The sequence below is a fragment of the Erithacus rubecula genome (genome assembly GCF_903797595.1).
Source record: "Erithacus rubecula genome assembly, chromosome: 31".
Classification (NCBI taxonomy): Eukaryota; Metazoa; Chordata; class Aves; order Passeriformes; family Muscicapidae; genus Erithacus; species Erithacus rubecula.
In genome coordinates, this window is record NC_136682.1 from 1,434,799 (window position 1) to 1,461,446 (window position 26,648).

The 26,648-nt window shown below is 59.7% G+C and overlaps 2 protein-coding genes across 2 annotated transcripts; both read left to right on the forward strand.

Annotated features, from left to right (window-relative positions):
* The first annotated feature begins 1,252 nt into the window (after window positions 1–1,252).
* KANSL2 (KAT8 regulatory NSL complex subunit 2) lies at window positions 1,253–18,214 on the forward strand. Its single transcript, XM_079329194.1, has 10 exons — window positions 1,253–1,396; window positions 3,277–3,534; window positions 5,951–6,129; window positions 8,001–8,115; window positions 9,143–9,306; window positions 10,702–10,868; window positions 11,716–11,812; window positions 14,552–14,805; window positions 17,006–17,194; window positions 17,798–18,214. Exons 2-10 carry the CDS (start codon window positions 3,284–3,286, stop codon window positions 17,900–17,902), a joined length of 1,521 nt encoding a protein of 506 aa, XP_079185320.1. The 5' UTR covers window positions 1,253–1,396; window positions 3,277–3,283; the 3' UTR covers window positions 17,903–18,214.
* Window positions 18,215–18,568: 354 nt separating this feature from the next.
* NCKAP5L (NCK associated protein 5 like) lies at window positions 18,569–26,599 on the forward strand. The gene is given in 14 exon segments (XM_079329193.1): window positions 18,569–18,655; window positions 21,563–21,604; window positions 21,685–21,776; window positions 22,022–22,090; window positions 22,200–22,238; window positions 22,330–22,449; window positions 22,523–22,636; window positions 23,070–23,828; window positions 23,830–24,800; window positions 24,876–25,029; window positions 25,107–25,185; window positions 25,259–25,543; window positions 25,661–25,800; window positions 26,156–26,599. Coding segments are annotated over 12 exon segments (3,054 nt in total). The 5' UTR covers window positions 18,569–18,655; window positions 21,563–21,604; window positions 21,685–21,689; the 3' UTR covers window positions 26,393–26,599.
* Window positions 26,600–26,648: the final 49 nt, after the last annotated feature.

Here is a 26,648-nt window from a genome sequence, read left to right on the forward strand (position 1 = left end):
TAGTGGTTTGGTTCCTTTTAATTCTGAGGGGCTGTGGCAGAGCCATGGGGGGCTTTTGGGGAGGTTCCATTTGAGGCATTGGTGTTGAGTTCTTGGGGGATGGAGGGATGTGGGAGGCTGAGGGAATCCCAGGTGATGGGAGCTGTTCTCCCTTCCATGGATCTTGTTTCCTTGTCCCTGTACCTGTTCTGGTTTGGGATCCAGTCTCTATCCCTTGCTCCCTTCCTGCAGATCCCAGGATTTCTACTGGAAACCCTTGGGGCACAGGGGGGTTTCAGTGGGGCACATTCCCAGTGGGATGTGGGATGAGAAAGTGCCAGGCTGGTCCAGTAGGCACCATGCCCAGGGCAGCTCTTCAGGGAATCACATTGGCACATGGCTGTTCCCAGCTGAGCTGGAAGCAGCTTCTCCTGGAACCTCAGCCTAGGGTCAAGGGACCTGCCAGGGTTTGGGTTGAATATTTGGGAAAGCCCTATTTCCTTTCTTTTTAGACTTGACTTTTCTGACCTTCAATAAATGGATGGTCTCTGATGATTTTGGGAAACCTGTTCCATGTCGAACTTGATTTTAGGAGGAATTGCTGCTGCCAAACCCCCTCCAAGGATTTGAGGATCAATTTGATCCAGTTTTGGGACCAATTCTTAGACTTCAAGCTCTGGCCAGGGCCCATCCCTTGCTTCCCTTTTTCAGAATCCCTCTTGGAGGTGGCTCCTCCCGGGATGCCGAGGCTGTGGCCGGCTGGGGAAACTGGGAGGGGACCGAATGACACCGGGGTGGCCCTGGTGGTGCTCTGGGACCAAGCTGGACCTACAGCGAGTGTGTCCTGACCAGGAACCAAATCCCACGCGCGGTCCCGGCTCCCGCCCTGTCCTGGGACACCCACCCACCTCCAGCCCTGGCCCGGGAATCCCCCCCGGTGTCTGTCCCGGGATATCCCCTCCCCCGGTTCCTGGCCCGGGAATCCCCCCCGGTGTCTGTCCCGGGATATCCCCTCCCCCGGTTCCTGGCCCGGGAATCCCCCCCGGTGTCTGTCCCGGGATATCCCCTCCCCCGGTTCCTGGCCCGGGAATCCCCCCCGGTGTCTATCCCGGGATATCCCCTCCCCCGGTTCCTGGCCCGGGAATCCCCCCCGGTGTCTATCCCGGGATATCCCCTCCCCCGGTGTCTGCCCCTGGAATTCGCTCCGCTCCCGCCGCCCCCACGTGTCGCGTTCCCGCCGCGCCGCACCCACGTGACCATGGGAAGGCGTGGTCGCTCCCTGCATGATTGACAGCGATCTCAGCCAATCCCACACGGGAACGCCCTCGTGCTTGGCGCTGATTGGCGGGCGGCCGGGCCAGTGAGGCGGCGGGGCGGGTGCACGGCGCAGCAGCGCGGAGGCCGCGGCGGCAGAGAGGTAAGATGGCGGCGGCGCCTCCTGCTCGCAATGGGGCCCGATCTGCCCCTCAGCGCGGCTCCCGAGTGCTTCTCCAGGGCTTCTCCGTCCTGAACCGTGCCGGGGGCGGGTTTCCTTCCGCTCTCCGCTTCGGCGGCGCTGCCTGGGCGCCCCTCACGGCTGCCCCTCACGCCCGCCGCCCGCGGACAAAATGGCGGCGTCGGGGGCTGCGTGAGCGCGCATGCGCGGGAGCGCGGCGGCAGAACACGTGCGCGGGCGGAGGGGCCCCGGGACAGAGCGGGATGGGCACCGGGAGAGAGGCTGGGATGGACCGGGATGGGCACCGGGAGAGAGGCTGGGATAGACCGGGATGGGCACCGGGAGACAGGCTGGGATAGACCGGGATGGGCACCGGGAGAGAGGCTGGGATGGACCGAGATGGGCACCGGGAGAGAGGCTGGGATAGACCGGGATGGGCACCGGGAGAGGGGCTGGGATAGACCGGGATGGGCACCGGGAGAGGGGCTGGGATAGACCGGGATGGGCACCGGGAGAGAGGCTGGGATGGACCGGGATGGGCACCGGGAGAGAGGCTGGGATAGACCGGGATGGGCACCGGGAGAGGGGCTGGGATATGGACCGGGATGGGCACCGGGAGACAGGCTGGGATAGACCGGGATGGGCACCGGGAGAGAGGCTGGGATGGACCGGGATGGGCACCGGGAGAGAGGCTGGGATAGACCGGGATGGGCACCGGGAGAGGGGCTGGGATAGACCGGGATGGGCACCGGGAGAGAGGCTGGGATATGGACCGGGATGGGCACCGGGAGAGAGGCTGGGATAGACCAGGATGGGCACCGGGAGAGAGGCTGGGATATGGACCGGGATATGCACCGGGAGAGAGGCTGGGATAGACCGAGATGGGCACCGGGAGAGAGGCTGGGATGGACCGGGATGTGCACCGGGAGAGAGGCTGGGATATGGACCGGGATGGGCACCGGGAGAGAGGCTGGGATGGACCGAGATGGGCACCGGGAGAGAGGCTGGGATGGACCGGGATGGGCACCGGGAGACAGGCTGGGATGGACCGAGATGGGCACCGGGAGAGAGGCTGGGATGGACCGGGATGGGCACCGGGAGAGAGGCTGGGATATGGACCAGGGTGGGCACCGGGAGAGAGGCTGGGATAGACCGGGATGGGCACCGGGAGAGAGGCTGGGATGGACCGGGATGTGCACCGGGAGAGAGGCTGGGATAGACCGGGATGGGTACCGGGAGAGGGGCTGGGATAGACCGGGATGGGCACCGGGAGAGAGGCTGGGATGGACCGGGATGGGCACCGGGAGAGAGGCTGGGATGGACCGGGATGGGCACCGGGAGACAGGCTGGGATATGGACCGGGATGGGCACCGGGAGACAGGCTGGGATAGACCGGGATGGGCACCGGGAGAGAGGCTGGGATAGACCGGGATGGGCACCGGGAGAGAGGCTGGGATAGATCAGGATGGTACGGGGATAAACCGGGATACGCACTGGAGGACACCGGGATAGAGGCGGGAATAGACGGGGATGAGTCCCAGAAAAGACCGGGATAGCCCGTGGTTGAGGCTGGATGGGTAACGGGGATGCACCGGTACAGAGGCGTGGGTGAGCACCGGTAGGACGAATCACCGGGATATGTCGGGATAGAGGCAACGATGAGCACTGGGAGAAGAGAATCCCCCACAGATTTCTCCAGGGCTAACAATTCCTTCAAACATTATCGGCAATCACCTCCTTAGAAACAACCTCATCTTCTGCAGAAGGGGTCAGCCTTTTACTCAAACTCTTTCCCACCGCTGCTTTTCATTTTATCAGCGTTTTATTCCACTCCCTTACCTGGCTGTGCCTCTCTCTTGCAGCATCAGCATGAACAGGATCCGGATCCACGTGTTGCCCACGAGCCGAGGCCGCCTGACCCCGGTGCCACGGCCACAGGAGCCCCTGGCCTGTGCCTTTGCCCCCCGGCCCTGCTCCCAGCCCCGCCTGGAAGGGCAGGAATTCTGCATCAAGCACATCCTCGAGGACAGGAATGCTCCCTTCAAACAGTGCAGCTATGTGTCCACAAAGAATGGGAAACGTTGTCCCAATGCTGCTCCCAAACCTGAGAAGAAGGATGGGTGAGTGGCTCTGCCTCCTGGTTTTCCAGTTCTGTAATCTATGGAATTCAGACAGGCAAGGGGAGGTTTTTCTCTTTGTCTTTCTTATTGAAGGAGCAGCTGGAGCTGTGTCAGGGGAGGTTTATACTGGATTTTGGGAAAAGGTTCTTCCCCCAGTTGAGCACTTGAGCAGCTCCTCAGGGAAGTGGTCACATTGGCAACCTTTCCAGAGCTTAAGGAGTGTTTGGATAATGCACATGGTGGGATTTTGGGATGTCCTGTTTAAGGCCAGGAGTTGGACTTGGTGATCTTTGTAGATCCCTTTCAGGATATTCCATTGCTCTTCTCTTTCAGCTGCTGAATTTGGGTTATCTCTGAGAAGTATCTCCCTTTTTCCAAAGTGGAGAAAGACTCCATGGAGTTATTTTGGGACTGTGGGCTGTGCTCTGGCCCAGCAGAAGGTGGCTGCAGTGCCCCAGGCCCCAGGCTGGATCTGTGTGTGCTCTCCTTCCCTCATCCCAGCACATCCCACTGCCTGTGCCAGGGCATAATCCCCAGAGCAGCCACTCAGATCCCTTTGGAGCTTTGACTTGGTTGTGCTGCCTCTTCCCTTAGGCCTTTAAAATGCTTGAGTGAAGGGGATGGAACAGTTATGTGTGACAGAGCACAGATTCCTCACAGGAGCATTGCTTCCAGAGATCTACTGGGGTGCAGACAGTGCTTATTTCCACCCTGGTCCCTGTGCCATAAAATGTGGGGAAGGCAGAGTCCAGTGAGAATGTTTGGGATCAGAAGAGCTCAAAGACTCACCCACCTCCCTGCTTTAACTGAAAGCTCTTTGTACTCCCTGCTGTTGGTGGGTGGGCTCTCAGCATTCTGCAGCCAGCTCCCTATGAAAGATTTCAGCTGCCAGGGGTTGTTCCCTGCCCTTCTGCCCTGCTCAGGTAAAACCCTGCAGCCAGCCCTGCCCCCAGCACAGGAAAAACATGGAGCAGTTGGAGTGAGTCCAGAGAGGCACTGATATGAACAGAGAGATGGAGCAACTCTCCTAGAAGGAAAGGCTGAGAGAATTGAGATTGTTCTGGAGAAGAGAAGCTCAGAGGTGACCTAATTGTGACCTGAAGGAGCTGCAAGAAAGATGGAGGGAATGTTTACAGGGGGTAGAGTGCCAGGACAAGGGGGAATGGCTTCCACTGCCAGAGACAGGGTGTCACAGGGAATAAATTTCTCCCTGTGAGGTTGGGGAGACCCTGGAATGGATTTCCCAGAGAAGCTGGGGCTGCCCCATCCCTGGAAATTTCCAAGGCCAGGCTGGACAGGGCTTGGAGCAGCCTGGGATAGTGGAAGGTGTCCCTGCCCATAGCAGGGGTGGAACTGGGTGATCTTTACATCCCCTCCCAATCCAGAGCATGCTGGGATTCTGTGCAAATGCAGGAATGCAGAAGGTTTAGGAGCTATTCCAGAGCAGGTGGCTTCTCCTTTGGGATTGCTGTGCTCATTAAAATCCCTTTAGGGGCCTCTTCAAAAGAGGATTTTCCCCCCACAGCCCCATTTTCTCTGGCATGAGGAAAACACAAGGATTTTAATCCCCAGATTATTGTGGCATCATCGTGCATTTCAGGCAACACACTTGAGAGCCTCAGGAATGTGTTGAGGCAAAAGCCAAGCCTCAGGATCCATGGGAGCTGCTCCTGTTGAGCAGGGTGTCCCCTCAGTGTTTGGATGTTTGTCAGATGTTTTGATGTTCCTGAGCTCTGGTGTTGGAGGCAAACCTTGGATGTGCTTTGGAGTTTGGTGATGGAGGAGGGATTGTGTTGCAATTATTATGTCAAGATAGACACAGCTGATATCACCACCAGTCCTTTAGTAGCAAACTCTGCCTGTTTTCTTTTCTTACAATTCTCACTCCTTCTTTCATAGGCCTCTCTCAGGTAACTCTGGCTCCTTTTCTCATAGGCAGCTTCACACAGTACTGATCCCATTTCTTACAGGGAGCTGCACATACAGGCTGTGACTCCTTCTTGCACTCTGCATGACTGGCTAACCCCAACCTGTCCCTTTCCACCTTACCCTGACTGTCCCTCACACAGCATCTTCTCACCCTACCTGTCCTTCACACAACTCCTCACAGCACAGCCAGCAGCTTCCTGCTTTTACTCCAGCAGACTCTGGATCTTATATTCCAACTCAAACTACATCTGCCTATAGCTGTGGCCAGCTAACCCACTTTTGTATATTCCCCAAACTGATTGTGCAGACACAGATGCTCCCACTCCTTGGTAATCAGATTGGCAAAGATTCCCTTCCAGCCTGGCCACCCAAGGATTGCAGGAGCAGGGTCAGGCTGGGTGGGGAGTGCTCAGATCAGCTTGTAGCTTCTCTTCCCCTGAGTTATTCCCTGTTCCTTGCCTGTGCTGAGCCCTGCTTTGCCCTGCAGCACCTCGTTCTGTGCCGAGCACGCCCGGAGGAATGCGCTGGCGCTGCAGGCTCAGGTGAAGAAATCCAACCCCGGGCCCGTGGGTGAGACCCTCCTGTGCCAGCTGAGCTCCTACGCCCGGGCAGAGCTGGGGTGCCCGAGCAGCGAGAGCAGCCGCAGCGAGGCCAGCCGCATTTTGGGTAAGGACTCAGCCCCACACTGGGGGGTTTTGGCTTTTCTATTCTCAAATCAGTTAGTGCATAGGGCAGCTGCATCCTGGGTAAGGACTCAGCCTCACACTGTGGGGTTTAACTTTTCTATTCTCAAATCAGTTAGTGCATAGGGCAGCTGTATCCTGGGTAAGGAGCCAGCCCCACACTGGGGGGTTTTGGCTTTTATATTCTCAAATCAGTTAGTGCATAGGGCAGCTGCATCCTGGGTAAGGACTCAGCCTCACACTGTGGGGTTTAACTTTTCTATTCTCAAATCAGTTAGTGCATAGGGCAGCTGTATCCTGGGTAAGGAGCCAGCCCCACATTGTGGGGGTTTAACTTTTATATTCTCAAATCACTTAGTGCATAGGGCAGCTGTATCCTGGGTAAGGACCCAGCCTCACACTTTGGGGTTTTGGCTTTTATATTCTCAAATGACTTAGTCCATAGAGCAGCAGCATCCTGGATAAGGAAGGACTCAGCCTTACACTGTAAAGTTTTAACTTTTATATTTTCCAATCCTGTACTCAAATCAATTGGTCCATAGGGCAGCTGTATCCTGGGTAAGGAGCCAGCCCCACACTGTGGGGTTTTAACTTTTATATTCTCAAATCACTTAGTGCATAGGGCAGCTGCATCCTGGGTAAGGACTCAGCCTCACACTGTAAGGTTTTAACTTTTATATTTTCCAATCCTGTATTCAAATCAGTTAGTGCATAAGCCATCTGCTTGCTGGGTAAGGAAGGACTCAGCCTTACACTGTAAAGTTTTAACTTTTATATTTTCCCATCCTGTATTCAAATCAATTGGTCCATAGGGCAGCTGCATGCTGGGTAGGGACTCAGCCTCACACTGTAGGGTTTTAGTTTTTATATTTTCAAATCCTGTATTCAAATCAATTAGTGCATAGGCCAGCTGCATGCTGGGTAAGGACCCAGCCTCCTGCTGTAGGGTTTTAATTTTTATGTTTTCAAATCCTGTACTTAAGATCAATTAGTGCATAGGCCAGCTGCATGCTGGGTAAGGACTCAACCTCATGCATTAATTAGGATTTTAGTCTTTATGTTTTCAAATCCTGCATTAGTGCATAGCTCTAAACTCCATATGGAGTGTTGGTTAGTTGTTTTTGTGTTTTGATCAGACAAAATAATTCCTCTAGGCCTGGAACTCAAATACACCCTGCAGCCTCAGGCCCTGAAAAGTGTAAACAAAAGTGAATGGAGGGGGAGGAAACTGGGGGAATATGACTTCACTACCTGAAACTGATATGTAAATAGACCAAACTCATGTCTGTCTGAAAAACTCATGACCATCATCCATCTTGGGTGTAACCTCTGGGAGGGTTCTGACAGGCCAAGGTGTTTGTATTGAAAGCCTTTAATGAATCCCCACTTTATTCTCTTAACCTTGTCCAGCCTCTGTTCTAGGCAGCCATTCCAAAGCATCAAAGCCAAAGGCAGTGCCAGGCTGCTCTGTGCAATATCCCTTCTCCAGTCCAGTGGGAAAAATATCCCATAGCCTGGGAGTGCAAACTGGGGTTTTTTAAAGCCTGCTGTGTCTCACTGCAAAGAAATCCAGATCCTGTAGGTTTATCATGGAAATATTAGTGGGGCTGCTAAATAGTTCCACTGGAATTCCTGGTTGTTCATGGGAGGGCTGCAGCATCATTCCCTGTGTGTTCTGGCTGTTCCAGGCTGGGAGGTTTCCTGTTGTTTGATTCTCCATGTCCCTCACTCAGCATTTTGAGGTGGAGAATTCCCTCTTAGCCAGCTCAGCTCCATGGAGCCAAGCTCAGGGTGTCTCTGATGTGTGCCAGTGGCTGTGTGACAGTCCTGTGAGTGCTGTGCTGTGTCCTGCAGATGAGGACAGCTGGAGTGACTGTGAGCAGGAGCCTGTCACCGTGGAGCAGACGTGGCGTGGGGACCCCGACAGCGAAGCCGACAGCATCGACAGCGACCAGGAGGATCCCCTCAAGTAGGCTGGGGAGATAAATCCATTCACATTTTGGGGTGGGACTCAATCTGGAAAAAAAAGGTTCAGGGGGGGAACTTCTGGCTTTTCACAACTCCCTGACAGGAGGGTGCAGCCAAGTGGGGGGTCAGGTTCTGCTCCCAGGAAACAAGGGGAAATGCCTCAGTCTGTGCTCAGGGAGGTTCAGGTTGGACATCAGGAGGAATTCCTGCATGGGAGGAGTTGTCAGACATTGGAATTGCCCTGGAAGGTGGTGCAGTCCCCTTCCCTGGAGGTATCCAGGGAATGACTGGATGTGCACTCAGGGCTCTCATGGGGGTCAGTCACAGGTTGGAGCTCTTCCAACCTCTGGGATTCCATGGTGGCTGCTGCCTGCTACACACATCTTCTATGTTCTGGGCCCACTGTGGCTCCAGGGGACAGTGATTGTGTTAAAAGCATGATGGTATCACTGATTTTTCATGGATTTGTGCCCATGTGGTTTGGTTTGTTGGCTGTGGATACTCTCAGGTCCTGGAGCTGTGGTTTTCTGGGAAGCACTTGCTGCTCATCCTCTTCCAGAGTGGAGTGGATCCCTTGACAGCATCTCTGAGTGATCCCATCTCTTAAAAAAAAGCCTGTAATTGAGTATTTCTGTTGATGGTGTAACCCAGAGTGTTCCCAATCACATCAGTGTTGTTTGTGCAGGGAGAGGGACCCCCACATAACACTAATCTTGAGAGTAAATCCACAAATTCAGAGAGTAAAGCCTTGAGGGTCTCCCAGATCCTTTGGGGGATCATCCCTGAGGTACCCCCAAACCCTTTGGAAGAATAATCCTCAGAGACTTCCCTCACTTTGGGGGTTCATCCTTAAGAGACCCCCACACTCTTTGGGACAGCAGCCCCATGGGACCCCCACACTCTGAGAGGGATCAGCTCTGAGGGATCCCAACACCCTGAGGGGGATCAACCTTGAGGGATCCCCACACCCTTTTTGGGGGTCATTCTGCAGTGACCCTCCTGAGCAGAGCCTGGTTGTGGCTTTGCAGGCATGCTGGTGTGTACACAGCTGAGGAGGTGGCTCTGATCATGAGGGAGAAGCTGATCCGCCTCCAGTCCCTCTACATCGACCAGTTCAAGAGGCTCCAGCACCTGCTGAAGGAGAAGAAACGCCGGTTCCTGCACAGCAGGAAGGGAGAGCACGAGGCCATTGGTGAGCACACACCTCCTGCCTGAGGGTGGGCACAGAAATCTGCTGAAAAATGGGGGTTTGGGCTTTTCTGGAGGTAGATTTCAGAGTAGGGTATGGGGAAGGTTCCACACTGAGAGCAGGTCAGTGGCTGGAGTACAAGGAGAAGGGTCTGGAGAACTGAGGGAGCTGGGGAGGGGCTGATCCTGGAGAAAAGGGAGCTCAGGTGGGACCATCTCATTCTCTGTAACTCCCTGACAGGAGGGTGCAGCCAGGTGGGGGTCAGGCTCTACTCCCAGGCAACAATGAGACAAGAGGAAATGGCCTCAAACTGTGCCAGGGAAGGTTTGGGTTGGACATCAGGGGGATTTCTGTATGGAAAAGGTGGACAGGCATTGGAAGTACATGGGAAGGTAGTGGAATCTGTTCCCAGAGGTATTTAGGGAGCAGCTGGACATTGCACTCAGTTCTCTGGTCTGGTTGACAGGGTAGGGATCAGTCACAGGTTGGACTCTGATCCTGGAGAGCTCTTCCAGCCTGAGTGATTCCATGATTCTGTGCTGGTCCTGTGCCCAGAGATCCATATCACTGGAGTTACAAAGCTTGTGCATTTCTTTGCTCTTCAGAGTTTGCAGCATTGGCAGGAAATGAGCTGTAATGTTAATTCTGAGACAAAAGTGCTTATTTTGTAGGAGGATTTCCTGTTTTTTCCTTTTACGAACAAAAAATATATTTGTTCATAAGGCCCTTGGTGTGGACAGGAGTTGGTTCCAGTAACACCAGTGCTGCTATACTGGCATATTCCTCCTTAGAAGTGTTGCAGCTTTCCCTCTGCCTCTGCTGGCATTCTCCCTGTGCAGAATATTCTCTTGGAAGCAGGAATTCCCAGTTCAACAGAGGCAAAACCAAGTTGTGTAACTGATCCCAAGTATTGCAGAGCAAAGGACTCTTTTTTCCATCATCATCCCTTAATAGCTCATCCTGGAAAACGCCATAATTCAGCTCAGGCTCAAGTAAAAATAACCAGGAGTTTGGTACATACCAATTTTGCAGAACTCTTTTTAGCAAAGGAGTCAGAGAAAAGCAGATCCTGAGCTCTGCCCTGTAATTACACCAGGAATGCTGGTGGGAAGCTTCCAGAACTCACACAGGAGTGACCTGGAATTTGACAAGTTTCTATTCTGCTGCTGAAATCACAATGGACAGGAGTGGCTGAATTATTTTTAAAGAAGATTTTAAAAATACTCTGTGGGTCCAAGTGTTCCTGGAGAGGTCAGGATGAATTTTGGGATGGAACCTGCACCGCCAGGCGCCACCCAAAGCCGCGCTTCTGTCGATCCTGCGGATGGAGCCCTCAAATCTACCAAAAAACCAATAGCAGGTCGTTGGAGATTCCTGACTCTTCTTTTCTTCCTGCAGGGAGCAGCCTGCTGACAGGGCCAGAGGGGCTGATGGCCAAGGAGAGGGAGAATCTCAAGAGGCTCAAGTGCCTCCGGCGTTACCGGCAGCGCTACGGGGTGGAGGCTCTGCTGCACCGGCAGCTCCGCGAGCGCAGGGTCCTGGCCACCGACGGCGCCGCCCAGCAGGTCCGTGGGGACACCCTGCAGGGCTCTCTGCTCTTGGGTCTTTCTGGGATTGATCCCAAACCCATGTAGATTGTCCCAAGGAACAGCCTTCCTGCAAGGACAGTTGGCTCTCCTGGGTTTGTTGGGGTTTGTGGGAGCTCTTGGATCTCTGGGAGCTCTTGGGTTTGTGGGATTTTCTGCATCTCTAGGAGTTCTTGTATCTGTGGGATCTTCTGTCTCTGTGTTAGCTTCTGTGTCTGCAGGAGTCTGTGGGAGCAATATGTGTCCATGGTTTGAATGCTGGGGTCAGTTTTAGGCTCCTCGCAGCAATAAAGACATTGAGGGTCAAGTCCAGAGCACAAGAAGGGTCTGGAAAACTCCTGAGGAGATGAGGGAGCTGGGAGGACCCAGCCTGGAGAAAAAGGGGCTCAGGGAGTTTGGAGGCTTGAGGATTTTTGGGAGCTCATGGGTTGTGGAAGCAAATGAGTTTGTCAAGGCTTTCAGGTTTTTGGGAGTTCTTGGGTCTGTGGGTGCTCCTGAGTCTGAGTGAGTCCATTCCAGTACCTAAAGGAGGCTTAATAAAAAGAGGGAGAGAGAATTTAAAATAGACAGGACAAAAGGGGGGATTATTTTAAACTAAGAAATGAGAGGTTTAGTTGGGATATTTAGTTGGAACAAATTCCTCCATGTGAGGTGCTGGCACAGAGTGCCCAGAGAAGCTGTGGCTGCTCCATCCCTGGAAGTGCCCAAGCCCAGGTCAGATGTGACTTAGAGCAACCTGGGATAGTGGAAGGTGTCCTTTCCCATGGGAACAGGAGCTGAGGGAGCTTTAGGGTGTCTCCCAACCCAAACCATTCTGTGATTTCAGGCACACACCACCCGCTCCAGCCAGCGCTGCTTGGCCTTTGTCGATGACGTGCGATGCTCCAACCCGTCCCTGCCCATGACCCGGCACTGCCTCACACGTATCCTTTCATCCTGACACTCCTCCTGAGCATTTTCCAGCACTTTGCCCCCTGCCTGTGCCTCCCTTTTCCCTCTCTGGCCCTGAATCAAGGCCATCGGTTTGCTGTAGCCGTTGGTTTCAAACAGGAGCCCAGAGGAAACGTCTCCCGGTCTGTTGGTGCTCCCATCCCATGGAACAGCCAATTCGTGTGGGAGCAACAAAGGGCTGGGCTCAGGGCTGCTCCTGCTGTGGCTGCTGGGTCCAGAGCATCCAAACAGGGTGGGCAGTTCATTTGGAAGCAGAGAACCCAGGCAGGCCTGAGCTGTGAGGGATGTGCATGGATCCCACCACCTTCCTGAGCTGCCCTTCAGTGTCAGACCACCCTATCCATGGAAGAAATTCCTATTGATGATTGCAACAATTCCAGAACCTCCCCTGACAAAGCTTAAGGCTCTTCCCTCTTGTCCTGTCTCTTGTTCCCTGGGAGCAGAGCCTACCCCTCAGCTGAGGACACACACACCAGAGCACAGCCTTGGGGATTTTTGGAAGGGTTGTTCTGAGCTTGTTTGGAGCTGCTATGACCCACCTCAGTCTCTGTGACCCTTCAAAAAGTTCTTTTGTGTGTGTGTGAACTGCCAGTTCCACTTCCCAAATCAGCCTCAGCTGTTGGAGAGCCAGCACTGAAAGTTCCACTGGGATCCCCCAGCTCAGGGATGACTCCCAATATGGGATCAAGGATCCCCCAGCTCAGGGATGTCCCCCAATATGGGATCAAGGATCCCCCAGCTCAGGGATGACCCCCAATATGGGATCCATGACCCCAGTATTGCCCTGGGTGCTTCTGCTCCATCCACTCAAGTGGGAGTGTGAGTGGGTGGATGTGTCCACATTTGGATCAGGCTGGAGCTGCAGGAGGGAGCAGTGGGGTGAGTCAGGGAAAGTTCTGGAGCTGAGTCCCAGGGCTGGGTGAGGAGGAGCTTCTGAATCCGTGGGAGATCTTGGATTCATGGGATGTGCTGAGTTTGTGTGAGCTCTTGGGTTAATCAGAGTTCCTTGGTCTGCAGGAGCTTTCAGATTTCCTGGGAGATTCTGAATTTTTGAGAGCCTGTGGGTTTGCTTTGTCCCTGCAGTTGTCAGACTCCCCCAGCCCTGCACAGGGAGCAGGAGCTGGAAGCTGCCTTTGTTTCTCTTTTACCACCACAGACCTCAAAATAAAGGCAGGAGAAATCCCATAAAACAGCCGGGGGAGCTGCTGTTGGCAGCTGGTGCTCCCGGGAGGGAGGGGAAGAGCTGGGTCTGGCAGCAGCTCTCAGCTGACTCTCCCTGACACAAACAAGCTTTTCCTTGGGCAGCTGATAACATCTGATAACATCTGTGGCTTTTCTGGAGGCTCTTGGGCTCTGTTTGCTTCCAGGAGCTGGATTGTTTGTGACAGGGCACTAAAGGGATGGGGAAAGGCTGGGAGGCTCCAGATGGAGCTTGGGATTTTTGTCCTCTTGGCAATCTGTGCTTTTGGCTACCAGTAAAGTCAGTGCTGGAGCTGGGAGTTGCTCCAGGAGATGAAAATCTGCCTTCCCCACCCCTTGTTCACTCACCACATCTTCCTTTGGGTGTCCCAGGTCCTTCTGTCTTGGGCTGGGCTCTGGCACTGCTGCCAGCCTGGATTATGCTTTCCACAGCTTGTTGGGAACTGGATTCCTGAGAAATCCTTGGAGTAAGGAGGAGAGGAGGGAAGAGTGAATCTTAAACCTAGACAGCTTAAGAAACTGGCTTAACCTTGGTGTATTTTCCCAATTTGCTGTGGGTTTGGGATTTCCCCCACCCCCACACTGATGTGTGTGAGAAAATTGCAGTTGGGATGATCCTGGTTGGAAGGGGATGGAAGAGGAGAAAGGGAGGAGGAGGGGTTGGAAAAAAAGGATTGGGATCAGAGGAGGAGGAAGGGATGGAAGAGGAGGAGGAAGGGGTTGGGAGAAGAGGCTGGAAAAAGTGAATGAGGGTTGAAAAAGGAAGGAGTGGGAAGAAGAAAAAGAGATTGAAAGAGGAGGAGTGGAGTTGGAAGAGGAGGAAGGAGTTGGCAGAGGAGGATGGGATCAGAATGGGGCTTGGAAGAAGAGAATAGGTGTAGGAAGAGGAGGAGGAAGGAGTGGGAAGAGGAGGAGAGGTGATGGGTTCAGAGCAGGCTGAGTTTTGATCTGTAGCTCCTCTGCTTCTGGATCACTCTACAAGTGTGATGCAATTGAAGCTGAGTTTCTGTTTGGGATTAAAGGCAGGAAATCCCATTTACACCTCTGGCAGGAACAGGTTTTCCACTGGGAAGGAAAATGCAGTGGGAAGATAGAAATACCATAACTGAGCTGCTGGCTTTGGAAAAGGCATTGTGTGTGCTGGGATCTCCCTGCCTGTGGGGCTGGAGCTGATGGTTTTCCAGGGATGTCTGCAAACAAAAGTTAATCCTGTGCCTTTGTGACATCCAGCTGAGTATCTGTGAGTGGTTTCCAGGGATCCAGCCACATCTCCCAGCCCCCATGGTGTGTGTGGTGGGGGGGGCTGTGGCTGTTGTCCCAGTTTTCCATCATGGAAATTATGTCACCCACATCCCTGGGCAGTTGGGGTGCAGCTCTAGACTCTGATCTGGAAGAAATGAGGGTGGGTTTAACACCATTTGTGGGAGAATTGGGAGCATTTCTCAGCATTCATCCCTCTGGATGTGTCTCTGGCTGTACCTCTGCTGCTTTCCTTGACTTCCTCTTCCCAGATATCTGCCAGGATACAAACCAAACTCTGTTCAAGCCATGCCAGGGCTCAGAGGAAGTTCCCTGCAACAAACCTGTGCCTGTGAGCCTGTCTGAGGAGCCCTGCTGCCCCCTGCACCTCCGACTGCCCCCCCAGATGTATGTCCCAGAGCAGGTCCTGGCTGTGCCCCAGGAGCTGGGAGCTGCTCCCACAGATCTGTACCTGAGTGCTGCTGAGCTCCAGCCCACTGAGAGTTTGCCCCTGGAATTCAGTGATGTAAGTGGGAAAAGCTGCTCTTCTGCTCACCTGAGAGCCCTCCTGGGATGCTGCATCCAGGTCTGGGATGCTCAGCACAGGAAAAGCTGCTGGAGGAAGGGCAAAGGAGATGATCCAAGGGCTGGAACAGCTCTGGAGCCAGGCTGGGAGAGATGGGGATGTCCAGCCTGGAGAGGAGAAGGATCCAAGGACACCTTAGAGCCCCTTCCAGAGTCCTGGAGAGGGACTTGGGACAAAGAATGGAGTGTCAGGACAAGGGGGAATGGCTTTTACTGCCAGAGGCAGGGTTAGATGGGATATTGGGAAGGAATTCCTGTGAGGGTGGGGAGGCCCCATCCTTGGAAATTTCCAAAGCCAGGTTGGACAGGACTTGGAGCAGCCTGGGATAGTGGAAGGTGTCCCTGCCCATAGCAGGGGTGGAACTGGGTGATCTTTACATCCCCTCCCAATCCAGAGCATGCTGGGATTCTGTGCAAATGCAGGAATGCAGAAGGTTTAGGAGCTATTCCAGAGCAGGTGGCTTCTCCTTTGGGATTGCTGTGCTCATTAAAATCCCTTTAGGGGCCTCTTCAAAAGAGGATTTTCCCCCCACAGCCCCATTTTCTCTGGCATGAGAAAAACACAAGGATTTTAATCCCCAGATTATTGTGGCATCATCGTGCATTTCAGGCAACACACTTGAGAGCCTCAGGAATGTGTTGAGGCAAAAGCCAAGCCCCAGAATCCATGGGAGCTGCTCCTGTTGAGCAGGGTGTCCCCTCAGTGTTTGTTCCTGAGCTTGCTGAGCACTGGTATTGGGAGACAAACCCCAGATCTGCTTTGGAATTTGGTGATGGAGGAGGAATTGCAGCAGCAGGAGCTGGGAGAGCAGGAGGGGTGCAGAGATCAGATCCCAGCCCCTCTTTGTTCAAATTGGAGGTGAATTTTTTGGGTTAGAAAGTAAAAACAGAGCTGTTTTCCCTCATCCTGTCCTTTGTGAGGGTTTTGAGCTCCCTCTGGAGCACTGCAGATCCCTGGAAGCTGCTGGGGGCATCTGTGTTGTGTCTCACCTCGTGCCAGGCTGGGGAAGTCACGGGAATCTCACCTCGTGTCAAACCCCCTCGGGAGCCAAAACAAACCCCAGCCTCTCCTGAATCCCAGCCTCTCGTCAGGGAGGGCAGATGGAGGAGTCCTCAGAGCCTGGCCAGCCCCATCTGTGGTGTCAGGGCAAGCCAAGGAGGTGTGACATCCCAGGAGAGGGTGGGGATGTTCCAGGTGTCCTCTGGAATGTGTGTGACATTCAGGGGGTCCCCAGGAAAAAAACATTCAGGAGAGTAGGGATTGTTTTGGGGGTCACCAGGAATGTGTGTGACATCCAGGAGAGCAGGGATTGTTTTGGGGGTCGCCAGGAAAAAAAACATCCAGGAGAGCTGGGATTGATTTGGGGATCCCCAGGAATGTGTTTGACATCCAGGAGAGCGGGGATTGCATTGGGGGTCCCCAGGAATGGGTGTGACATCCAGGAGAGCAGGGATTGCTTTGGGGGTCCCCAGGAGTGTGTGTGACATCCAGCAGAGCAGGGATGGCTTTGGGGGTCCCCAGGAATGGGTGTGACATCCAGGAGAGCAGGGATTGTTTTGGGGGTCGCCAGGAAAAAAAACATCCAGGAGAGCTGGGATTGATTTGGGGATCCCCAGGAATGTGTGTGACATCCAGGAGAGCAGGGATGGCTTTGGGGTCACCAGGAAAAAAAACATCCAGGAGAGCTGGGATTGATTTGGGGGTCGCCAGGAAAAAAACATTCAGGAGAGCTGGGATTGATTTGGGGACCCCCTGGAATGTGTGTGACATCCAGGAGAGCAGGTATTGCTTTGGGGATCCCAAGAAGTGTGTGTGACATCCAGCAGAGCAAGGATTGTTTTGGGGGTCACCAGAAATGTGTGGCTGGACCCTGTCAAAGCCACTCCAGGTGCTGGAGGGACACTTTGGGGACAGCATGTCACGCTGGGCTCCAGGTGGTGTGTCCTGCACCTTGTCCTCAGCAGTGCCAGCTGCTCATGGCATTCCAGGAGAAAGGAGGAGGGGGTTCCTAGAGTGTGTGCTGGCTGGGGGCCCCACTGGCACCGTGCCCACTCCTCCTCCTCCTCCCTTCCCTGCTGCTCCAGAGGATTGCAGTCTCCTCAGACCCCTCCTGATGCACCACCACTGTTTTCCCTGCCAGGACCTGGACGTGGTGGGTGATGGGATGCAGTGCCCCCCCTCCCCTCTGCTCTTTGACCCTTCTGTGACCCTCGATCCATCCCTGAGGGACATGGCTGAGGCTCCCATCGACATCCTGGCACTGGAGGAGCCCGACAGGGGCAGCTCCTCCTCCACCCCACTTGTCCCTCCGGCCGAGGGTCCTGCACAGGTAGGGCTGCCTGGGACTGTCCCCTCCCACTCTGGGATGGGCTTTTCCCAGCAGGAATCCTCCCCTCTCCCCCCACATCTGCTCCAGAGGATGGGTGTGCCCATGGTCTGGATGGCATTTGGAGTGCCAGGGTGGGGTGGCAGCCAGAGGTGGCTCTGTGGGTGGCTCAGTGCCACCCTTGTCCTGGGGATGAATGTCTGGGACACTGGGGGTGTCTGGGCAGGGGGGTTGCCTGCTCTTGAAACCTCTTAATCCCAGCTGGGGGTTTTTAGGGGAGTTGTTTGCCAGGCCAGAAGTTCTCCTTTCTTCCCTGGAGTCTTACTTTTCACTGGAATAACTGAAATTTGCTGCTGTTGTCCTGCCTGGAGCTTCTTTGGGGTGTCCTGCCTCTCCAGGTTCTGGGGTGGGGGACACAGCCCAGGCTCTGACTGAAGACCCCCAGTTTGCTGTAGCTGTTGGTTTCAAACAGGAGCCCAGAGGAATTGTCTCCCGGTCTGTTGGTGCTCCCATCCCATGGAGTGACCAATTCGTGTGGGAGCAACACTGCCCCAGGCTGTGCCATCATGGCCAACACCCCATCCCTGTCCTGTCTGTCCCCTGCAGAGTCACCTCCCGTTCCAGCCAGGGCCCCGGGATGAGCAGCAGCCCGAGGAAACAGCCTCATCCACCCCGGCCAACGGGAGCCTGGAGCCGGGGGCTGTGAGCTGAGCCCGGCAGCACCGGGGTCCCCACACCCCGGGGACCCTCAGCCTGGGATTTGGGGACACTCCAATCCTGCTCCAGTGCCGGGATGAGCTGCAGCTTTGGCTCCTCCACTGATTCCTGGACCCTGAAACCCCAGATGGGATCTCCAGATCTTCGTGTCCTCTGTGGGGATGGAGGCTGGGGAGGGGAATCACTGGAGTTGTGGAATTCTTCACCACGCCCTGATGTGCCCTGGGGGGGTGGATGATGTGGCCCTGCCGTGTTTTGGGGGGACAGAGGTTCCATCCCGCGGGGTCCCCCACAATAAAGTGATGGAGATGGTGCTCGGTGTCCCCGTGTCGTGTGGGTGAGCCCAAGGACTGGGGAGGGGTCCCTGGGGGGGGGGATGGGGGGACCGTGCTGCTAGGGGATCCCGTTTGGGGGTCACCCTTTATTTCGGGGGGGGGGGGGGTGAAGCAAATGAGCCCGGGGGGCTCCGGGTCGGGCCGGTCCCATCCCGGGGCAGCCGCCCTTGGGTGCTCGGTACCGAGGGAGGGGCGGCGGTACCGGCTCCGTTCCGGGCGGCACCGGGGATCACGGGAAGGGGGGGTTCGGTAGGGGGGGTGCCCGGGGCGCGGATTGGCGGCGGCGGGGGCGCAGGGCGGGGCCGGCCCGGTGGAGCCATGACGTCACCGCCGCCGCCGGTCCCGCCCCGGTCCCGGTCCCAGCCCCGGCCATGCCGCCCCGGCCCCGGCCCTGGCCCCGCCACAGCCCCCGGTGAGTCCGGTCGCTCCTGGGCGAGGGGCAGGCGGGGGGACCGGGGGTTCGGGAGGTGGTGGTGGGGGGGGGCACCGGATGGTGCCGCGGGAGGGTGGGGGGTGAGCCCGGGGGAACGGCGGGGGCGGCCCGGTCGGTGGCGTTCCGCATGTCCCCGGTGCCCCCCGGTGCATCCCCGTTGTGTCCTCGGCTCTCCCCGGTGCATCCTGGGGTGTCACCGCTGTCCCCGGAGCATCCCGCCTGTCTCTGAGGTGTCCCCGGAGCATCCTGCCTGTCCCTGGGGTGTCCCCTGTGTCCCCACTGCACCCCGGCTGTCCCTGAGGTGTCCCCAGTGTCCCCACCGCATCCTGCCTGTCCCTGGGGTGTCCCCACTGCACCCCGGCTGTCCCTGGGGTGTCCCCAGTGCATTCCGACTGTCCCTGGGGTGTCCCCAGTGTCGCCGGCTATCCCTGGGGTGTCCCCAATGTCTCCATTGCATCCTGACTATCCCTGGGGTGTCCCCAGTGTCCCCATTGCATCCCGACTATCCATGGGGTGCCCCCAGTGTCCCCATTGCATCCCGGCTGCTCCTGGCATGTTGTGACTGTATCCTGGGTGTCCCTGGGGTGTCCCCAGTGTCCCCACTGCATCCTGGGTGTCCCTGGGGTGTCCCTCACTGCCTTTCCTCCCACCCGCTGGTCCCCAGTGTCCCCAGTACACCCCAGCTGTTCCCCGTGTTTGGCTCTGGTGTCCTCACCACATCCTGACTGTTCCCAGTGTCCCCACTGCATCCCTGGCTGTCCCTGTGTGTCCCTGGCAAGTCCCAGCTGTCCTCGATGTGTCCCTGCACCCCGAGGCTGTTTCTCTAGCACATCCCACTTGTCCCCGGTGTATCCCGGCTGTCCCCAGGGTGTCCTTGCTGTCCCTGCTGCATCCGGGCTGTCCCTGAACTGTCCCCAGTGTGTCCTGGCTGCCCCCAGATCAGCTCAGCAGGGCTGGGGACACTCGGGATTGTCACCCCATGTCCCTGGACTGTCCCCAGTGTGTCCTGGCTGCCCCCAGATGAGCTCAGCAGGGCTGGGGACAGTGGTGGCTGTCACCCCATGTCCCTGGACTGTCCCCAGTGTGTCCTGGCTGCCCCCAGATCAGCTCAGCAGGGCTGGGGACACTCGGGGTTGTCATCCCCTATTCCTGGGCTCGGCAGGGGGACCCTGGTGTGGGGCAGGCCAGGGCCAGCCCGTCACAGCCACGCTGGCATGTCCTGGGCTGCGGTTTGGGCACGTGCCGTGTCCCCACGCCGTGTCCCCACAGCAGCGGGGACCAAGTGACTGGGGGGTGCTGGGGAGGGGACACAGGCTCTGGGTGGCCCTGGCTGTGTCAGAGCCGTGTCCCCCTCCCCACAGGGACCCTCTCGCTGCCCCCGCGGGGCCCCACGCTGGGGGAGGGGATGGCCTCGCTGTCCATCTGTCGGGGCCCCCCCGGCTGTCCCTGCCGGGGGCTTGGGGGGGCCGCGGGCTGCTCTTCCCCTCCAGACAGAGCCTCACTTCCCCCCGTGACGCAGCCGGAGCCGCCGGCCCCGGGGCCGCTTCCTGCACGGGGGGCAGGCGAGGGGCCCACGGGCACCTCAGGGACAATGGGGACCACGGGGTCCCGCGTGGGTTCGCCCCACGGGCTGCAGGGGACGGGGACAGCATGTACGAGGTCTGCCCTTGCGCCCTAGACCTTCCCCTTGTCCCTTCATCACCCCCAGACCCTTTTCTTGTCCCCCGCATCTCCCCCAGACCTTCCTCATGTCTCCTCCGCTCTCCCTCGTTCTGCCGAGCCCCCCCTCTCCCCGCCGCGCTGCCGTGGGGTCCGGGTGAACCGGGGACGCGTGGCCCCGTGTGAACCCCAAAACTCCAAACCTCACCCTCGAGGGGCGGGGGGTGGAGGCCACGGCCGGAGTCACGGCTGAGCTCCGGGTCTGCAGCCCCGGGGGGCTCCCCGAGGGGTCCCCGGGCTCCGGGCAGTCCCTGCGGAGGGCGCGGGATGCCCTGCGGGGATCCCTGGGTGTTCTGCCCGGTCCCTCCGGCGCTGCCCGGTGCCGGAGGGCGGGGGGATCCCCGGTGCTTCCTGTCCCGGGGTGATTCCCGGGGTGATTCCCGGTGTGCCGGTGCCGCCGCTCCCGGTTCCCCGGGGCTGCCGCTGGCGGAGCCGCGCACCGGGGGAGGCGGTGGCTCCGTCCCGGCTCCTCCCCGGCCGCGGAGGGAAGGCGGAGCCGCCGCCGCCGCCTCCCAACAATAGCGCGGCCGGGCCGGGCCGGGATGGAAGCGCCGCCGCCACCGGGACCGGCCCCAGGGCCGCTCTGAGCCGACACCGGCGGCGCCACCGGGAACCCCGGGCGTGAGTACGGGCCGGGGCCGGGGCTCAGCGCAGGGACGCAGTGGCACCGGCGGCGGGGGGCGCCCGGGGTGGAGCGGGGGGTGTGCGGCACTGGGGGGGCCCATTTGAACGCTGAGGGTCCTGTGCACCGGGGCTGCGCACCCCGGTGTCCCGGGGCCGGGGTCAGCCCCGGCGGTGCTGCACGGTCCGGTACCCGGAGGTGCTGCACAGCCCGGTGCCCCGGGGCTAGTGCCGATTCCGGTGCCAGTGGTCCTGCGCATCCTCGTGACCCTGTGCTGGTGACGGTCCCGGTCCTTGGGGCACACCGGTGCCCCGGGGCTGATGCCGGTTCCAGTCCCACTGGTGCTGCACATCCCGGAGCCCCAGGGCTGGTCCTGGTCCCGGTCCCGGCCGTGCTGTGCATCCCGGGGCCGATCAGCTTCCCCTGTACCAGCGGGAAGGAGGTGGGCAGCAGGAGGGATCCTTGCGGCTCTTGGTGGGGTCAGGACTCAGCCCTCGGGGTTTTTGGAGGCTCCATCCCCCCCTCAGCGCAGCTCTCCCTGACAGGTGACACCGCACAGGGACGGGGCTGGGGACATCCGAAGCCAGGTAAGAGAGGGCCGGGCTGTGCAGGGCCTGGGGGTGCCTCAAGCCAGCAGGGAGCCCGTGGTGACGCGTGTCCCCCGCAGCAGTGATGTCGGAGAGCGTGGCCGAGGCGCCGGCAGCGCTGGGCGAGACGGGCACCAGCCATGAGCTGCTGCAGCGCCTGCGGGAGCTGGAGGTATGTGGGAATGGGACACAGAATCCCTGGGCAGCTGTGGCTGGTGCCACTGTGCAGCCAGTGCCACAGTCTGGACACTGGTGATGGGTTGCACTCCCAGCTTTCCGTGGCCCTCGTGTGCCACTGCTCCTGTGGCAGCCCCATCCTGCCATGTGTGGCCCTGAGTCCCACCAGGAGACAGAGGGTCTGTTTGGTGCCTCGAGGATGTCCACTGTGTCCCCTGAGCTGTCCCTGCTCTGTTCTAGGCAGAGAACTCAGCCCTGGCCCAGGCTAATGAGAACCAGAGGGAGACATATGAACGCTGCCTGGATGAGGTACTGGAGAACAGCCACACAATAGAGTACATGTGTGCACATGTGTGTGCTGGGCCACGAGGCTGTGGGTGCCCCGTGTCCCACCTCAGACCTCCCCTCTCCTCCCCAGGTTGCCAACCATGTGGTGCAGGCACTGCTCAACCAGAAGGTGGGTATCAGGAGGGCAGCAGAGTGTCAGGGGGCTGGGAGGATGCTGAGGGGCTCTGTGGGTCCTACCTGACCCCCCACACCCCTGCCAGGACCTGCGTGAGGAGTGCATCAAGCTGAAGAAACGTGTCTTCGAGCTGGAGAGGCAGAACCAGGTGCTGAGCGACCTGTTCCAGCAGAAGCTGCAGCTCTCCACTGGGTCCCTCCCCCAGGTGTGCATCGGGGCTGGGGGCTGGCATGGGGCAGGGTCCCCCCAAAGCTTAACCCAGCATCTCTCCTCTCCAGCTGCCACTGCACTCGGTGCCAGTACCCCCAGATGTCCCAGTCACCCCCCAGCCAGGCTCAGCTGAGCAACAGCCCCCCCCGCTGCTCCCTGGCCTCTGTCTGTCCCTGCCCGAGGTGGGTACTGGTGTTCCCAGCCCCTTCCTGTCCCAGTGTCCCCTCTATGGGCTGTGTCACCCCCTTCCCCACTGTCTTTTCCCAGTGTGTGGTGTCACCAGGCTTGTGACACGTGGTTTCCCAGGCCCACGGTGTCCTCTCCTCTTCCCCTCCCTGGATCTATGGTGTCCTCATCCATGTGCCTATGGCTTCATACTTTCAACAGGGTCCCTGTCCCTGTGGTCTCTGTGGTGTCACCTCTCCAGATCCATGGTGTCCAGCTCCCCGAGCCCCTCCATCTGTGATAGCTCCAAAAGCCTCAGATGACCGTGTCCCCATCGTGTCCCTATCCCAAATCCTATTGTGTCCTTTTCTGTGTTTCCAGCGTGTCCCCCTCTGGCACCAGGGGTTCAGTGCCAGGTGCTCACAGGGTGACAGTGCCCTGTCCCCACAGGTGCTGCCACCAGTGCCATCGGGCAGCCCTGGCCTCAGCCCTGGCGCCCCACCCCTGGATGCCCTGTCCCCCTTCTTCAAAAAGAAAGCCCAAATCCTGGAGGTGCTGCGCAAGCTGGAGGAGACAGACCCGCTGTTGGGGCCCCCCCCGGCCTCCCCCGGCTCCCCCGAGCCCTGTGCAGCCCTGGGGTGGCCCCCTTGTCCCCTGCGGGGGCCGGGGGCTGCGGGGGGCTGGCGGGGGACCGAGGGCAGCCCCTGCTCCTCGCCAGAGGAGGGGGGGCCGCCGCGGGGGGCTCTGCTCAGCGCCTTGGCCGAGCGGCTGCTGCGAGGTGAGGGGGGGGGCTGCTGCCGGCGCAATGGCGAAGCCCCCGGGGGACCCCCCCGGCAGCGGCGCGGGGAGCACCCCGCCTTCCTGGGACTCTACACGCCGGGCGAGGAGAGCCCCGAGGGGGGCTTCACCCCGCTCTCACCTGGGGGGGTCCCCAACCCCCTGCCCTCCCCCAGCAAGGTGCTCAAACTGCCGCCCTCCCCCGGGGGGCTGCGCCTCAGCCCCCAGCTCTCCCACCCCTCCAAGATCCCGTGTCGCGGCGCCCACCCCGAGGCCTCGCCGGCGCTCAGCCGCCGCCCGTCCCCCGATGCGCCCCCAGATCCCGGCTCCACCGAGCCCCCCGCCTTCCCCCACCCCCGCACCTTCGAGGCGGTCGAGCAGCCCCCTGCGCCACCGGGGCCCGCGGCCGGCGGGGAGCGGGCGGCCGCTTCCCCCCCCCAGCTCTCGCCGTGCCGCGGGGGGCTCGGCCCCCTGCCGCCGGCCTGGCAAGAAGCCCCCCGAGCCGGGCTACCTGCCCTTCAAGGAGCGCCTGGCCGCCCTGGGCAAGCTGCGGGGGGCTGAGGGCCGCGAGCCGCCGGGCCCGGGGCGGCCCGAACGGGGCCATGGGGCCGAGCTGCGCCCTCCGCCCCGGGGGAACTTGGGGGGCAGCCTGAAGCACCCCGAGCCAGCGCACGGCGCCGAGCCCCTGGCCCGCTGCTACTCCTCCGGCTCCATGGGCGACCCCGGCAAGGCGGGGGGCAAGGGGCGCCCCGGCACCGGCCGCACCCCCTCGCGGAATCCCCCCACGCCCCCTGCCAAAACCTCCCGCAGCCCTCACGGCAGCCCCACCAAGCTGCCCACCAAGGCGGGCAAAGCCGGGGCACCGCGGGGCGAGGAGCCCGCGGGCGCCAAGGCGGGCGGGGGTCCCCACAAAACCCCCGCAGAGCCCGAGCCCGCGGGGCCGGCGGCGAGCGCCGCGGGGCACTCGGCCATCGAGGAGAAGGTGATGAAAGGCATCGAGGAGAACGTGCTGCGGCTGCAGGGGCAGGAGCGGGCGCCGGGCGCCGAGGCCAAGGGCAAGGCGGCCGGGCTGGCGAGCTGGTTCGGGCTGCGGCGCAGCAAATTGCCGGCGCTGAGCCGGCGCGGGGACGGCGGGCGCGGGCGAGAGTGGGCTGGGACCCCCGCGCCCCTTCGCCGAGAGGTCAAGTTGGCCGCCCGCAAGCTGGAGGCCGAGAGTCTCAACATCTCGAAGCTGATGGAGAAGGCGGAGGATCTGCGGAAGGCGCTGCGGGAGGAGCACGCGTTCCTGCAGGGACTGGCGCTGGAGAAGGGGCGTCCCCGTGGGCCCCCGCGAGGCCCCGGCCCCCTGCCCGTCATGTACCAGGAGGTGACGGCCGAGACCTTCATGCAGCAGCTGCTGGACAGGTCAGCTCCCACCTGGGTCCCCCTCGGGGTAGGGGTGAGGGTGGGGGTGTCCCCCTGATCGCTGCCTCCCCCCAGGGTGGACGGGAAGGACGTCCCCTACGAGACCCGCCTGGAGCACAAGCGGGAGCTTTGTGACCTCCGGAGGGTCCCCCCCGACGCCAAAGAACCGCGGCTCTGCCGCCCGCCCCGCAACGGCATCGTGGGACACCTGCGGGAGCCCTCGGACAAGGTGAGGACCCCCTGCAGCCCCCAGGCCCGCGCTGCAGAGGGACCCGCAGCCGTTCAGCCTTTATTTCATCCCCGCAGGTGCCCGACGTGGCGCTCCGGGATGAGCTGCCGTCCGACGAGAGCTTGTCCGAGTCGGGGACAGCGCAGCATTTCGCTGGTGAGGAGGTGATGGGTAGGTTAGGGCGGAGAGGGGGCACCAGAAGGGACTGACCCTTCCCCTTGTGCCGCAGCCTGCGGGTCTCTGACGCGGACACTGGACAGCGGGATCGGGACCTTCCCTCCCCCCGACTATGGGGGGGTCCCCGCCAAGAGCACCCCCAAGCCGCGGGGCCGCCCCGAGCCGCTGCCCGGGGCCGTGCCGGCCGCTGTCACCAAAGTGCCGCGCAAGGCCCGCACGCTGGAGCGGGAGGTGCCCAGCGCCGAGGAGCTGCTGGTGCCTGGAAAACACCGCAGCGCTCCGAGCTGCCGCCTCCCGGCGCCCCCCAGCTCGCACGGCCACCGCGCTGCCCCCCAAGGTGGGTGTCCCCCCTCCGTGTCACCCTCTTTAAAGTGCAACGGGGGCTCGGCCCCGCGGTGGGGAGATGGGGGCGTGGGCGCCCTGCAGGTCAGCGCTGCCCCTGTTGTTCGCACAGACACCGGGGATGACGCCAGGAAGCCGCGGCGTGTCCAGCAGAGCAAGAACTGGACCTTCCCCAATGCCAAAGCCTGCGGTGCTGCTGACCCCTTCGTGTGCCCCCCCGGGGGGCTGGAGGGGCTGCATCGGCCTGTGCAGGTAAGGGCAGGATATGGCACCCCCAAATCTTGGACTACCCCAAAACATTGGTGTGGGTTCCCCAAAGCTCCAGAGTAAGGACACTGAAACTCTGGAGCAGGACTCCAAAACCCCGGCTGAGGGATCCCAGACCCTCCTGCCCATGCTCTGGGGATGGAGAAGCCATGGGGAGAGAACTCACCAGAGTTCTGTCATCATTTGCCACATCCTCATGTGCGCTGGGGGGGATTCAAAGTGACCCTCTAATCTTTTGGTGGGTGGGGGGGACACAGAGGCTCCCTGCCACAGGGGGAGTGACAGATATGGGTGTCATCAGCACAGACAACCCCCTCCTGCCCACGCTGTCCCTCCCCAGACCCCCGTGTGCAGCCCAGCAGGGCATCGGGGGGCATCCCCAGAAGCCCCCCCACCTCTGCCCCCTGCCCTGAGCACCAGCAGCAGCCGGACCCCCAGCGCCTCGGACGTGGGGGACGAGGGCAGCACGGAGGCTCGTTCCCGGGACGGGGGGCACGGCCCCGCCGGGCTGGAGCACTCCGAGTCCCTCAGTGACTCGCTCTACGACAGCCTCTCCTCCTGCGGCAGCCAGGGCTGAGCCGCCCCGGCGCTGCTCCCGCGTCTTCCACCCCCTCCCCGCTGCTCCCCGCTCCTGCTCTGAGGGTGCTGCCTGGATTGGGAGTGTCCCGCGTGCTGTCGCTCCCTCTCCCGGCTCTCTCCGATGGTGCTATGGCCCTGTACAGCCCCCCTGCCGATGGGTTTTTAACTCAATAAAGCCGCCCCCCCAGCCTGGGTTATTTATATACGTGCTGGTGCAGCCGCTGTGTCCCCGCGCCCCGGGAAGGGACAGATGG